This window comes from Thunnus thynnus, chromosome 11, assembly GCF_963924715.1.
Source record: "Thunnus thynnus chromosome 11, fThuThy2.1, whole genome shotgun sequence".
Lineage (NCBI taxonomy): Eukaryota > Metazoa > Chordata > Actinopteri > Scombriformes > Scombridae > Thunnus > Thunnus thynnus.
The window spans coordinates 21,592,992-21,608,354 of record NC_089527.1 but is presented as its reverse complement, the minus strand read 5'-3'; the positions used below and the strand labels follow the sequence as shown (position 1 = coordinate 21,608,354).

Here is a 15,363-nt window from a genome sequence, read left to right as displayed (position 1 = left end):
TATTTATTCTTTACTAATCATTTTTTTTATCCGAATGCTAATTGTAGTTAGCAGTTTTTGCTCTAAACAAATAAGCAGAGAATCAGTTTATTTTATGTCTTTTCATTTAAACATGATATAATGTTATTTATTTACCAATCATGGTATTTCTTTATTAATTTTTTCACAAAAATCAGACTACATAGAAGAATAGGTGTGAGGAAGATGCCCTGGGGCATTTTGCTCCAAATCACTACGGGAAAAATCGATTTTTATATTTTTCTCCAAACTAATAGATGGTTCCTCACATGAATGTCCTAATAGGATCACAGAAATGTTTATCTCTCTGTCTTTGTCAAAACACATGGATCCTTAAAAAACAAGGAAAAAATAGATGAACTCTGTTGTTGTGCGAACCCATGCAAATAAGAGTGTTATGGGTAACAGTAGGACGTAGATGCTCACAGAGGAGTTGATGTGCACAAATTCCACGTCAAGCAAGTTGATTGGTTGATTAATTTCCTGTCGGGAGTCGGGCCCAAAGTGTAAAACAAATGTAAACATATTGCATACAAGTATAAAAGAAACAACACCACAAATGTCCCAGAGTGACCCCTGTACATGTTCGCCTATGTGCAGCCTGGAGAAGCATAATTCCAGCCCTTGTGTTATGAGAGTAGCATAGCTCCTTTAAAGCAGCTATTATTGATATTTTTATGACTATTGATGTTATGTCAATCATAAATTAGTGAAGATATTTATATACATTTTTGAGTGAATTCAATACAGTGCGAGGAAGACTGGTTCAACAAAAATAGTGGAGGCCCATGTGAGCTGTGAGAGGACATATACTGGCTGTAATAGATTCCAATAGCTGTGACACCACAGCTGTACCGATGCAACACAATACAGATACATCAGGCATAATGTGCAAAACACCTTCGACCCCTGCAGTGTTTCTATCTCCTCTGCCACCAAACCTCTGTATCCAAAAATTCAGTACCAACAGCAGATGTACAGTATTTTCCAGCAGTGTTCAAGTTTTAGTTGTTACCCAGATAACCACTATTTCAATCAAACTATATATTGTTGTAATTAATTTGTGTACATGTAAGAAGTATTGTATACTAGAGGTGGATGATATGAATGAGATCAATTTTATATTTTCCATGATCTAAATCTTGTCCTCAGATTGATTTTCGATTTCATTTGCAGTGAATCAGGTAAAACTCAAACTTCAAATGTGTTCAAATTTCAATTTCGAAGTTCAGTTTTTAATTACAATTAGCATTAAATCATTAATTTATGCAGGAGATGTTTATATGATCCAATGTGATCATCACAATGCAATTTCTCTCAAAGTCCATAAAAGATCATGCTGAATCATCACACAGCCTTATTGTATGCAAAAGTACTCTGTATATACACAGAATTCACATAATGTTTGCTCATGAAAATTGGCTTTAAGTCATGGAAAAGTCAGCTGGAAATCCATTGGCCATAATGTGTATGAACGCTGCCCCTAGCTTAACATAATATAAAGTGAAGAATTATCCATTGAGAATATTTCACTGGTTCCTTGGGGGTCCTCAGGCATTACAAATCCATTGAGCAGCTCCTTTGACTGTGCAGACATCATCTCACTATACTGTGTGTCAATCTAAAAATAGTCTCATTTACCTGATTTTCTCTGCTGCCTGGCAGGATGTTCTGCAACACTGAAGTCTCTCCTTCTTGTGGCCAACAGTGGAACAACAACCTCCACCCAGATTTGAAATGATGTCATCTCTTGTGCAAGAATTGTCACTTTATTGCATCTGGATTTTCATATCAATTAGCCATATACAGATCAACTTAAATCAAACTATGGCATTCAGATGATAAATCAGACCAATCTTGGGTATGTTTAAGTATCTAAAAAAGAAAGCATGAGAAGAACTATGGTAGAGTAATGCTGCTGCTACAGGAGGAAAGATTATTGATACATTAAAGAGTATAAGACTGACGTCGCCATGTGTTTGTGATTATGTAAAGAAAAAGTACTTGATTTGGACCATTTTTACAATATTTTCTCTTCATGTGTGGTAGAAATGAACATAATACAGCTGTAACCAGAAGGTGCATAGGTTAAGAGTAAAGGCTATGCCATCAACTCATAGTCCCCTTCATGTCCCCTCAGGCTGAACAAGCTAAGAGTCTCACAGTCTCTCATTCAGCCAGTGCAGAAACGGCTGTTTCCTGTATTCTTCTCACAGCAACCAGTCAGGCGAGGTCACCAGAACTGTGCCTTCTTGCTCCGTTTCCTCCCACTACGGCGGCTCTTTCCAACCACAACATAGTCCCTCGGGTCCAAAGTGAGGTGACGCACTTTAAGCCAGTTTGACAGCACCCACGAAGGTGGCATCTCCATCCAGGGACACATTGGCTGTGGACCGGGGGATCAGCAGCTCCAAGTGGTCCCCGACCTCCAGCTTCGCAATACCTGAGGGATGAAACAGTACGATTCACACCTGGCATTTTCTTTTTTTTTTCACCTATACCATACTACACACACACACACACACACACACACACACAGCTATTCCACAGACACACACACACACATGCTTGAGCTTGACTAAAGAGGAAAACATGCAGATTGACCTTCCGTAGCAGCTGCTGTAAAAAGGGTGAGCATAGCAGGACATAAACAATAACACAAGCTGACCTCCTGTGTAGCAGGTGTTGTAAGGGTAGATGGGGTTCATGTTCTGGATGCAGCGGGACAGGATCACATACTGAGGCTCGTCTCCCACCACATTCCTCTTCCTCCGGATCAACACATGGCCCATTGCAAAGGTGCTGTCCATGTAGTAGACCTGAACATATCAGAAATACAGGGTTAAATCTAGGTCTGGTGCTGGCATGGGTTTTAGCATGCATCAACAGTGTACAAAGTGCAAAATGATATATCAATTTATTTCATACACATGCATCATTGACGTTACTTCAAGGTCTGTTAAACATCTGCATGCTTAGACAGAGCACACCCTTTTTTCCTGCACTGTATGTACTAGACATGTTCCTCTCTGGTGATTGGCACACAGTTCAGCAGTGCCCCCCTGTGGACAAACTATGAAAGGACAACAAATAGACCTACCTGACTGTACACAAAGTAGAAGCCCTCCTCTCTGACTAAGATGCTGTCTCCGTCTGCCTCCAAAGCAGAGCCTCTCTTCAGCCCAGTCTGCCAGGGGATACCTGTGTGCATCTCCTGATCGAATACTGAACCAAAACCTAACATTATATTAGAGAACATGTCAAAGCACTTAAGGCTCCACATCTACCGAAAGAGTTGGCCTGTTGTAATTGGTAATCATTTAGTCGCTGCTTAGGGTTTCTGCATACATAATTATTTTTTAATTATAGGTTTATTTAACATAAACTTGTTAGATCCAAATGAAAACTCATTTCAAATAGCAAAATGCTAATAAATACAACATGACAGGAAATCCAAATAAAAATTAATACAAATCACCAAAGTATACTGTATATACTGTACCTTTCTTGAAGGTTTTCCTGCTACTGTTTGCCAACAATTGCAGGCAAGGCTGAGAAACTGTGACAAAACATAAGAGAAATTTATAGATGTTAAAACTGGCCAGCATCTTTTTTTTGTTACCATCTGCATATTGCTTATCTAATGGCTGTTAATCTTTTACTTCTGCTCCTTCCCTTTTTCCTTTTTTGGCAATATTCCATTGACGTGACAGCGGTATAAATGTTAATGACCTTTATACCAAGGTTTGTGAAATTGCTTGAACTTACATTGAACACAGTTCCACATAACACTGTGGTATTATTTAACCGCACATCTGAACATGTGCTACTGCTTCACATGTTATCCAAAGTTGATGAGTCATTCACACTTAGTCTGTTTTAAAAGGACACTGTTTTGTTTGGGTATGTATCTCTGAGACAAATATTTGATTTTGGGCTGTATGAATAAAATTGACCTGACAATGGTATAGGAAATATCATAACAATAAGAAAGATACTGCAGATTAGACCTTAATCACCACTTTACTGGAAAAAGAACTGTTCACATGTATGATAATACTCAATCTTGTTGCAATCTCACTCTCCAGGCAGACTAGCCATTAATAACAGCATGTACTGAACAGTAAACAGCCAGGCTCAGGTGTAGGCTAATGTGTCTTACCTAATGTCTCTGTTGCAGAGACAATTCTCTTCCTCCTTGTCAGGGTGAAAGGCTGTTGAGAGCCTGGCTGGTGCAGTGGCTCCTGGCCGCTTCTCCTGCTACTGATATTCTCAGTCTGTACAGACACAACATAGTCCTTAGAAAAACAATACACACAAGTAAAACACAACATCTTGCATGTCTTTACAACTCCGTTCAGATGAGGAGATGAGGGTGTTTGATATGTCCCTGAGGACTAGCTGTCTCTCACCTGGCTTCCGTGCTTGGCCTCTTGTCCCTCTTCTCTCCTGCGACAAACCTCTGATTTGAGTCCCTCTACCTCAGCTCTGAGAGCCACCAGTTGGTACAAAGACAGAGCTGAAAGAGAGGAAGAGGTGACCGCAGCAAGTGTCAGCAGGAAAACTGGCCAGGACAGCCTCCCTTCACCTGCCTTTTGTCCAGTCCCAGGCTCCACACCTGCTAAAACTGCCATCACGGGTCCCATACAGTCTCACACTAGCAGCATGACGGGTCTCATGTCTGAACTACACGACCTCTCTTTTGACAAGACTCGGGCTAGGATTGGTGAATGTTTACTCCTGGCATCAGTGTTTTCTTTCCAGCTTTACCTTAATTCCTGCCTACAAGCCCTGCTGATTTCCTTAACTCTCGGTTTGGTCCGTCAGTAGCCGGTTCCAGTTCAGTCTGACGGACTACGCAGAACGAATACAGCATAAAAAAAGGCAAAACAGCTTCCCCTCTATTGTTCCGCTCAGCTAACCACACTCACTACTTCCTGCCTGACCGATCTCTCTCCCTTTCTCTTCATCTTGCTCCTTTATTACAAACCACATTTCAGTTTCTCCCACATTCTAACGAATAGCCAGTGCAGGGAGTGGGAAAAGGGAGGACAGTCTTAGCAGTAAGATGGCAAACAGTATGTTTTGGATGTTGGGGGAGACATTTCAGACCAAGGAGAAATTATTATTATTAATGACACCATTGCATTTAAATGAGACGGCTCAAGAGGCCAACAAGTACAGAAAGAGGGAAGTGCAAAAATGACTTCAACTTTTAATGGCAACATAACTTAGCAAAACAAACTGCCATTCCCAGAATATAAAAAGTGAAATGGTAGAAATAGTCAAGATGCATGAATGAATTTGAAACTAGGCAATTTTTCTGTTAAAGTGCATTTACAATACAGAAAAACCAGACATGACAAGCAATTTTCATGTATCAATTTTATTACATGTTACAGTACAGAAAATAGAAAGTGAAAATGTGTGCTTACAAAAGAAGTTGTCGACATTGTTCTTAAATAGAAAAGAAACAACTCTAAAATGGAAAAATTCCTTAAACTGACTGTTTCATACTAAAGATAAAGATGAATCATTCAGATGTCTGACTGTTCACATATCCCATCAATGTTTCTTCAATGTGGAGTCACTGCATGTCACGGTAAATGTACAGAAATAATGTCAACACTGTGCAGGCTCATTACAGAAATTTGCCAAGACTCAACATAATCACATGCCAGCTTGCAAACGCAACTCACAAATTTCAAATTATGCCAACACTTTGAACAGCATTCATACCACTTTATTCACAATCAGAAGAACATATAAAAGTATGTTCCATAGTGCAGTCGCACAATAACTAGCAAATTATTTTCTTTATAAAAAAAAAAAAAAAAATGAACAGACATTCAGTTTGATTCCATTTCTTTTCAACATCAGGGTCTTGACAGTAACAACACATTTCAGGATAAAAACCAACACAATAATTCTATGTATTATTAATTTTGCTTTAGGCCAGCCACCAAAACAACAAAATCAAGTGAATGAATGAAGAGAGGGTGCAATGCAAACTAAGAGCAGTGTGTAAAAGAAAGTGTGTGGAAGGACACGAGTATGCACTCACGTTAAGAAATCAGACTGCACAATGTGCACTGCCAACATATGATGGGTAAAAATCATAAAACTGCATCTAACTGATCATGGGGGTTACGTATATTACAAAAACGTCTGAAATGGTTCAGTGCCACTGCTGGGAAAATGTCACACGAAAAAGGGAGAAAAGATTATCTGTACATTATTTCTTATAAAGCACACTTGTTCATTTAAGACCAAAATTTACATTCATAGTAGCCTTTACACCATTGTTCAAGTTGTTAACACACTGACACAAACATATTTGGTCTTTCGGTGTTTAATTTTGTTTAGCATACTGTTTAACAAACAGTATCACATATGGCTAAGGAAATCCGTTGTGTATTTAAATGGCTTTGATACCTCTGCAGTGCAGCGTGCTGCATTTTGAAAGCAAGAGCAGATAACAGTGTTTTAAATTGTCAGGCTCTGCTCCACCCCCTGGAAGACATGCAGGAATGGTTAATTAGCTCATTAAAAGCCCTCCAAGTGAGTAAAGCCATTTTGCCACACAAGCATCGGGTGAGACGAGAACCTAGAATCCTCCAAATGACAATTATAACGCTGATGACAATAACAAATTATGTTTGTTAAAAAGCTTACAATTTAATTTCCAATAATTAAAAGGACAGATTCAGATTTTTCAAGACTATCTTAATACAATACTCTCATACACATATGTATGTATGTTGAAAGAGTTGTTAGTGATTGTAATCCTGTCTATACTAACTGTTAAGAAATCCGTTCCTATTGCTACTCCAATGAAATAGATTGTGGAAAAAAACTAAGTTCTGCTGAAGCTAATATGAGGCTTCTGCAGTCTGAGTTAGACAAAAAAAGACAGTATCTTTCGAGGTTACTCTTTTTCACCCAAAATTTCCTTTTTGTGTTTTGCAAGACATCATTTCCTTGTTGATCTGCAGAAATGCAGTAGTGACGCAAAAACAGAATTTTGCACTCAACAGGTGGCTCAACTTTAGAGAATATCCACTTAATTTGGCTAACTCAGACTGCTGAAGCCTCCTTTTCGCTTCAGTTAAACTCTCTTGACAGCTAGTATGAACAGGAGGATTACACCAACCAGTAACTTTTTCAATGTTCATATGTGTTACAGTGCTGTATCAAGACAGACCACACCCAGAACAAACGCTCCTTACCAAACTACAGGAGCCAAAGCTGCTCAATAGGAAGTCCGACTAATTTCAGAGTAAAGACAATCCTGTGAGCTAGTTGTCTTCAAACAGGACACAGTGCCAGGAAGAATATCTTGTAGCTTATCCCTGTCACATAGAAACACAAGAAGTCTGATAAGAAAAAGATCTTAAGGACAACTTATCTTTGATGGGGACAAACTTGTCAACATTATCTTAGGGACCTCTTTATTTCAGCCAACAAATGACTTTTTGTAGCTGAATATAACTATTCAGCAGCACAAATCTTTACACTATTGTGCCAAACAAAATTTTCAAGGGTACATATATACTGATCACTACAATGTCATGACATGCCAAGCTGCTGCAAGTACTCAATATTAATGTTCCTCACCAAAAGGGGAAAGAAAAAACATCCTTATGTTCCTCTAAGTATTGCTCAGAAGATGTTAGCCTACGAAACGCAACACTTGAGTAAACTTGAACAAAAAAGTGCAATGTATTGACAAAACATATTTATATATATACACAGTATAGGCCTACATATCCTCAGTGTCTCATTTTGTATTTCAGAAGAAGTGTAATTTGAATTGCAGTAGTAATCTGTTTTCACTGATATACTGTAGGACCTTATAGGGTCATTATAGAAAGCGCAATTGTTTCAGTGATTGTAATTAATTTCAGTAGACGCACCACAGCTGATTCTTTTGTGGTTGTGACACATCTTTCAGTGTGAGCATGTATGCTCTGGCTTCATTCATAAAAAGGTCACAAGTACATGCATTCAGAGTTGAAACACAAAATAACCTATGAGGGTAATGTTTCCCTTTCTTAAAACCTTGACTAAGTCAAATCATTTTGACAAAGATGTTACATTTACAGAAAGGTAAAAAGAGTGAAATAAAATAAAAACCCAGACAAAAGCATAAAAAAATTTACATTCTTCCCAAAAAATCTATTATGTCAGTCTCATCAATTTCTTGACTGCCTTTCCTTCATCCAGCCCATAACCTTTAGTCAGTCATTCCTGTCAGATAATGGTGACACTAGCAGAGGGCTGAGCACTCTCTTCATGGGCATGGCTCTTCATCAGGTCTTTTATGAACTGCTCCAAAGCAGCGAAGTAGCCCTGACACTGCCACGTGTCGTTGTGTGTGCCCTCTGGAAAGATAGCCAGGCGTTTAGTCCGTGCAGGAGACAGCTCATACAGTTGTTTCATCATGACTGGTGGGATGAGCTGGTCCGACAGACCAGACACAAACAGAGAGGGCATGCGGCAGAGCGCCACCTGCCGATAGGACAGGAACTGATTCCTGTAGCACCACAAGGGCAGCAGGCGCATGGGCAAGAAGGAGAAGAGTGTCGCTGCCATGTGTGGGATGCTGAGGAAGGTATTTTCAACAATAATGGCTGCTACACGGTGAGGATTGACTGACGCCAAGCGCACGGCCACAGCACCACCTAGTGAGCGGCCAAACAGTACCACCTTTGTCTTGTCCAGATCAGGACGGGTCATGACATAGTCCAGCGTGGCCTCGGCATCCAGGTACAGCCCATCCTCGCTGGGCTCACCCTCGCTCTTTCCATAGCCACGATAGTCCACCAGCACCACGTTGGCTTTCAGATTGACCAGCATCAGCAGAGCGTTTGGCACCCTGTGACCTATATTGCCTGCATTACCATGGAAATAAAGGATGGTAGGTGGAGCTGAGGAGGAAGGGCTGCTTTGATTGCCAGGGGTGACTCCAGGAGGCATGTCCCCTCCTGTGTAGCGAAGCAGGATAAGGTTGAGCTTCACACCGTCCTTGGTGCGAATGTACACATTCTCATGTGGGATTCCCGTTGGCATGGGAACATAAAGGCGAGAGGAGGAGGGCTGGTCGGGGAAGTAGAGGAGCACATCCTGGAATTTGTAGAGGATGCCCGCCACAGAGGCTAGGATGAGAGCCAGGAGAAAAAATCCTCCATATAGGTGAAAGGTTAGGATTAGGGCCAACAGGGAGACGCGACAGGCACCCCAAGACCAGGAGGCCAGAGTCAGGGTACACCGCTCCATTGCCCCCCACAGCCTCCAGGGCTTCTCCATCGCTACACAAGAGCTGAGTCACACAACACACACTCTGCAAATACAGAGAGAACCAAAGAGAGAGTAGAGGGTAAGGGAAGATGGTAGAATATAAATGTACGTGATCAAGAAATTTGCATTAATTGTTTTATCTATTCATATGAAAATTAAATGACAAATTTCACGATAAGTTACCCAAGCACATAGTGAAAAGGCAAAATACAAATTTTATTTAACTTCATTTTTAAAAAATGACATAAGAAAAGAGGAAAGACAAGCAAATCCTGACATTTGAGAATCTGTAAGCAACAACAATATTGTATTTTAAGGCAATAAATGACTGCACCAATTACACTGTATACTGATGTTTAACATTTGAACACAGTAGCCTTTATAAGATGGTCATTATAAAGTTCTGCTTCAAGTTTTCAGCCTTAACAGCCCTCATAACTCAAAAGGCCCTCTGTGCTACTGATTATGCCTCTCCAACTATTCATCTAACTGGCGACAGCACTGTCTGTCTCCATCCTGTGTTTACTGGACTTTGATATCAGTCTGTCCATAATTTAAACATATTACTGCTAAATACACTAGACTTTTGCTGCTATTTAGGTTTTTATACTTTAATGTACGTGTGTAGTTATATAATTCATTTACTCTACGTTTCTGAAACTTTCTTCACAGATTTGCTAAGTATATTTTCAGTAGTCAAGTTTTTTGAAATCGCTTATTCTGCAAGTGCAAGATTTTTGGTGTGGGAGAAACAATTTCATTTCAATGTATGCGAGTACTGCGAAGTGACAATACAGAAATATTGAATCTTGACGGTCACAACTGCACAATCACTCATAATTGACACCAAATCATGATGAAATGAAAACACCTTCTTTAATTTATCAATAATGCAGTGCTGGGGCTCTCCAGGACCAGGGTGCACCCACACAACGTTAGTTTACATGGACAAAAACTGAGGATGCATTTAAGGCTGGATAGTGACAGCTGCTAACTTACCAGGCAAAAGGAACATACGACTAGCGTTAGCTGGGAGAGTTTAAACTACCGTTTAACGTCAGCTATCACTCAGATTTATATTTCTAGACTGTCAAGTTAGCAACTGGCGATCAACTAAGCTTTAAAATTACTTCCCAAACCGCCTTAACTCGATAACAAGCATGCTAACTGTCAAGCTATCCTTTAGCCTGCTAGTGCTATCGGCACTATTAGCTAGCTACCTAGCGCTAACTCATCAATGCTTAATAATGCAGCCATATACTCACCCTTCTCTCATTTTTAATGCCTCAGCTGCATGATTCTTTTACAAAACAGTAACACACAAACAGCACAGTCACTGTCATTCAGCTCTGTAGCAGTTAACTTAATTATAGTTGAAGTTTAAGTGGCGAGGACGCGAGGTGAGTGACTGTCAGCAAGAACCGGCGAGGCTAGCAGCAGCACAGCTGGTTAGCATCCCTGATGTAGCCGCCAAGAGCTCCGTGTTGAGCTCAACACAAGACACAAGGTTCCGCGTAAAACCTGTGCTTCACAGTGCTGCAGCGTGCTGAAATACCGTCTGACATATTGTTATAGAGAGAGCAGCGCTAACTAATTCCTCATATCAATCATGTATGATTTAAAACGCCGTGTAATGTGCAACACAACACGTTGGGCGTTAAATACAGTCAGCTAAAGTTTAGTAGTCGACATTGCATGTGCAATTCAATTTTTGACCACCAGGTGCTGCTCTTGGAAAGAATATAATTTAAAAAAAATCTTTTAAAGATCCCCTCCAGACATGTTTTAAGATGTATATTAAATACTCTACTTTGAATAATAATTTGTGCCTGAGATGGGTTTTTCCATAAAATAGTTCAATTATCTTGTTAAAATCATTAAAATTACATCTACTCCTTCTCCCTCAATAAAAATCCCAAATCTATAAATATGCAAATATGTTTAATTTCAGAAATTTAACTGCTGGACACAAGATGTCCCCTGCTTCACTGTTAAGTCCATTCTTAGTGTTTGTGTACTGGAGGCTTCAAGTTTCCATATCACACTTGCATAAATTGCATATTGGACCAGGATTAGCTCCAAACTATGCTTGTAGGCCGACTCCCTAAAATGAGATTTTCAGTGAGCACATGGAAACTTTCCACTTTCAGCAGATGAATGTGAAAACAGCCTTCTAGTGTCAAACTCTGCAAATACATCATTCTACGCAGTGAAGCTCAAACATCCAGCTGTAGGAACAAGAATATATTTTTGAGTGGAGGAGGACTTTAAGTGAAAGTTAATTTAACAGTAGAGGTAAAGTAAACTCTCCAAATCAAAGTTTTTGGAATATGAATCATGAACTGTGTTATATAATAGTACAAATATACAAATATAAAAAGGGAACTAGATCCATCATTCATGCATGGCACAAAGAAAATACAGGAAGTTGGGGTTTTTTTGTTGTTGTTGTTTTGGTTGAGTTTTTATGTCACAAATAGGTCTACAAGAATCAGCACTGAATACCAAAAAACTACATTCCTGGAAAAGAAGGTATCAGAGGTAAGGCTGTTGTAATTTATTTATTCCCTAACGCATCATCCTTACATAATACAGTATATACTTTGACAGCCCATGTTAGCTTGCTGCTGTGATCACAAAAACATTAAAAAAGGAAGGGTTTTTTTTAATGGGTTGGTGGTGGAGCCAGAATTGACACATTTCACAACCTATAAAAGTGGGTCAAAGTGTAGATGTGACTGTCTAACACTCTGGTCTGCTCACAGGTGAGGTGCTGAGAGAAATGTCCTTGAATGAAATGTCCCTCGATGAAAGAACAACAAGGCCAGCAAGCATGTCAACCTCATACATCCGTGGTCACCCTGCATACAGCGTTCATCTGAGTTCCTGTTTACCTGGGAGAATGACTCAACCCTGGGCTCTGTCAATAGGGTGAGGTGAGGTCAACTGAACGAACAAAGGCGAGATAACTAATTAATAGGGATTTGAGCTGACTGATTGTGATTGTTTGTAGCAGCACTGGCAGTGACTTAACATACAACCCTATATTGATTTATCAAACTAATCATGACATAAAAACATGACATGGAGAATATGAAGCAAAAAGCTTGTTATGTACACATTCAAATATTATATTCCTGGGTTTCCTATTTGTATTGCTATATTTAACATCTTGCTCACACTCAGTGTGACCTTGGAGGAGACAGACAGATTATGTGCAGACTAGCACAGCTGTTGGCCATTCAGCTCTGTCCTTGAGGTTCGTTGATTTGATCTGTGGTGTCAAAGTCAGCATCAAAACCCTTAGATGGAGTATGCCGTTCAATCATGTTAAATAATTAAAAAAAAACTCCGTACCAAAATTAAGTCGGACTGTGTAGAATGAAAAACTTAAAATTTAGTGAGTGTATTGAAGCATATGGTTAATGTGTATTAATTATTGTTGAGGCAAAAATGCTGTCACTGGCAATACTGAGCCTTAAAGCTGCACCACAGACTTATGATGTGATCACCATATACTGCATGACAACAGCCCATATACTGTATGCAGGCAGAGGAATTGTTATTGTAACAGAAAGATATAGATAATCTATATATTTTGGTGCCCAGCAAACAATCTACCAGGCAAACTGCAGGATTTGATATTCAGGTGTTTGTTTGTAGTAGAATTTTGACATTGGTGAAAACCTCCGGAGCGCTTGCCTTTTCAGATTTACAGTTGATAACCTGCATTAGCCTAGAGGCATAACTGCTCTGCTGCTTGTATCATAACAAGGAGCAACACAAAAGGTTTTGGCATGTGTGAGGAGGTTCAGTAGTTTTTACATTACACTTCATTTTATGTAAGAATTCACTTGGGAAAACAGTATCTTAAGGGGAAATGGGGTCTTTAAGCAAAATCACTAGCATGACGTGTTGTATTTTTTCAACTTGAACAGATTGACTTTAAGGTTATCTCAGTGTTCAAACTCCATTTATTATTCAGGCTCTGTGGTAAAAAAGGAAAAGCTAATAGCACACACACACAAACATTTGTATTTGTGTCTTTAGGTTATAGTTGGAGTCTGTTGGATTCAGCTCATAAGAGACTGACAGCTGGCAAGTTCACTCTCTCTTACCTACAACTCAATTACCTTTGACATGTCAGTCAAAACATCTATTACACACACACACACACACAATCTCTCATATACACTTATACATGCACACACTCTAGCTGCACTCTCATACCCCACAACTCAATTACTTGAAATATAGCACTCTAAACAGCTGGAGGGCCCCAGCTCAATAACACAAAGTCAGAGCTGCTGTAGGACGAGGAGCGACTGTGATAACCTGGCTGAAAATATCATATCATCAGGCCAAGGGACATGCTTATCATTCACCTCACGCCATGCACCCAGTGCCCTCCTAGGGACAACAGAGCAGTAGAGTATAATTCTACAAGGGACCCGTGGTTCCCTCTGATAAAATGAGAAATTACGCTTGGCTATTATGCGGAAGCCAAGCTATTGATACACATCGATTTTTCTGTCAGTCAGCATCTTTTATGACTGGTGTTGTGACCTTATCTTTTGATGTGTAGGAGTTGCTATTATTGCATTTTTGCCGGGTTTGTGAAAGACTTTGTGAGCTCATCTGACATCATCGTGAGTGATGCCTTTTTGATTTGCAAGTCACTGAATGCCATGCACAAAGTGATAGATGTGGTGTCCATGGCTACAGTGTAAATGTGTTGTCACCTTGGAGACAGAGCATTGCTTTGAGTCAGAGAGGACTGCTACAAAATGGTAAGTCTTCATTTTAAACACATCGCTGAGGCGGCCAAACACAGCCAGAAGTTAGCTGTCAGGGCAGTACAACATTAAACTATCTTTTTTTCTTTCATGCCAATTCATAATTAACAGAGTAGGGGAAGCTCTAGCTTCCAGTGTCAGTCAACAAGGTTTAATGAGATTGTAAATTGTATAATGATGGTTAAGTCAGCCAATCAGCTAATCAGCTGGCATTGTGGGCATGCAGTAAAGAGTAACCCATACTAGAGATGGCATTGTGCTGGCAGCCTGTTGAAGCAGCTCACGTTGTGTGTTTTGATTTTTTGACACTTTGTCACTTTATTTCTTGTTTGTGTGTTTTTTCAACTATTTCGTTTCAGTGACTGAGTGGCAATGGCTACTTTTTGCTTTGTTTGTGGTATACTATTACTTTCTACACTCTTTGTAAGGGAGAGCCATGCAGAGTGGACTGAGGGCACTGTTTACTCTCGTGGCCAGCTGATTGCATTGAGCAAACCAGTGCTACGGCCCGGAGTGAGGCCTAAAATCCCGGAGGAGCTGCACAGGCAATGCCGGGGTTGCAGGGCTGGAGCTAAGCATGGAGCGAAGAAGAGGAAATATAAACCTTCCTCCAGCAATCATCATGGGGAACGTGAGGTCCTTGGGCAATAAGATGGACAAGTTTGGCGTACTGATCAAGACCCACAGCGAATACTGTGAGTGCAGCATTTTGTGTTTCACGGAGACATGGCTGCACTCGCACTTCCTGGACCACATTGCAGCTGTACCTGGCTCCAGGACTGTTCGAGTGGACAGGGATGTTATACGGAGCAGTAAGAAGAAGGGACTGCACTGTATGTGAGTGAAAGGTGGGGCAATCCTGGACATGTTAAAGTGAAAGAACGTTTCTGTGGCCCGGACATTGAACTGCTAACTGTGGGGATGCATCCATATTACTTGCCAAGGGAGTTCTTGTCTGCCATTGCTATTGCTGTCTACATTCCTTCATCAGCTGATGCAGAGGTAGCATGTGACACCATTCACTCCACTGCTGCAAGACTTCAAACTCAGCATCCCAATCCTTTTGTAGCCATTATTGGGGACTTCAGTCATATCACACTGGACAAAACATTACCAACATTTTATCTGGATGTTAACTGCCCCACTGGAGACAATAAAACACTGGACCTCCTGTGTGTAATAGGGGTTGAGACTAATACGAATATGGTATTTGGAAAAGCACAAATAGTAGGTTTTTCCAAATATTTAT

The 15,363-nt window shown here is 40.2% G+C and overlaps 2 protein-coding genes across 3 annotated transcripts; both read right to left on the bottom strand.

The window, feature by feature from the left end:
- Positions 1 to 1,768: 1,768 nt before the first annotated feature.
- On the bottom strand, positions 1,769 to 4,954 carry tnfsf13b (TNF superfamily member 13b). Of its 2 annotated transcripts, none has more exons than XM_067603775.1 (6): positions 4,431 to 4,954; positions 4,181 to 4,295; positions 3,521 to 3,577; positions 3,119 to 3,243; positions 2,687 to 2,837; positions 1,769 to 2,461 (listed from the first exon to the last, which is right to left on the bottom strand). In XM_067603775.1, the coding sequence occupies exons 1-6, from the start codon at positions 4,662 to 4,664 to the stop codon at positions 2,349 to 2,351; spliced, it is 795 nt and encodes a 264-aa protein (XP_067459876.1). In that variant the 5' UTR covers positions 4,665 to 4,954; the 3' UTR covers positions 1,769 to 2,348. The 2 variants fall into 2 exon arrangements, with proteins under 2 accessions (XP_067459876.1, XP_067459875.1); XM_067603774.1 differs by having other exon boundaries at positions 3,119 to 3,255; positions 4,431 to 4,953.
- A 434-nt stretch (positions 4,955 to 5,388) lies between these two features.
- Positions 5,389 to 11,027, bottom strand: abhd13 (abhydrolase domain containing 13). Its single transcript, XM_067603773.1, has 2 exons — positions 10,584 to 11,027; positions 5,389 to 9,361 (listed from the first exon to the last, which is right to left on the bottom strand). The coding sequence occupies exon 2, from the start codon at positions 9,325 to 9,327 to the stop codon at positions 8,272 to 8,274; it is 1,056 nt and encodes a 351-aa protein (XP_067459874.1). The 5' UTR covers positions 9,328 to 9,361; positions 10,584 to 11,027; the 3' UTR covers positions 5,389 to 8,271.
- Positions 11,028 to 15,363: the final 4,336 nt, after the last annotated feature.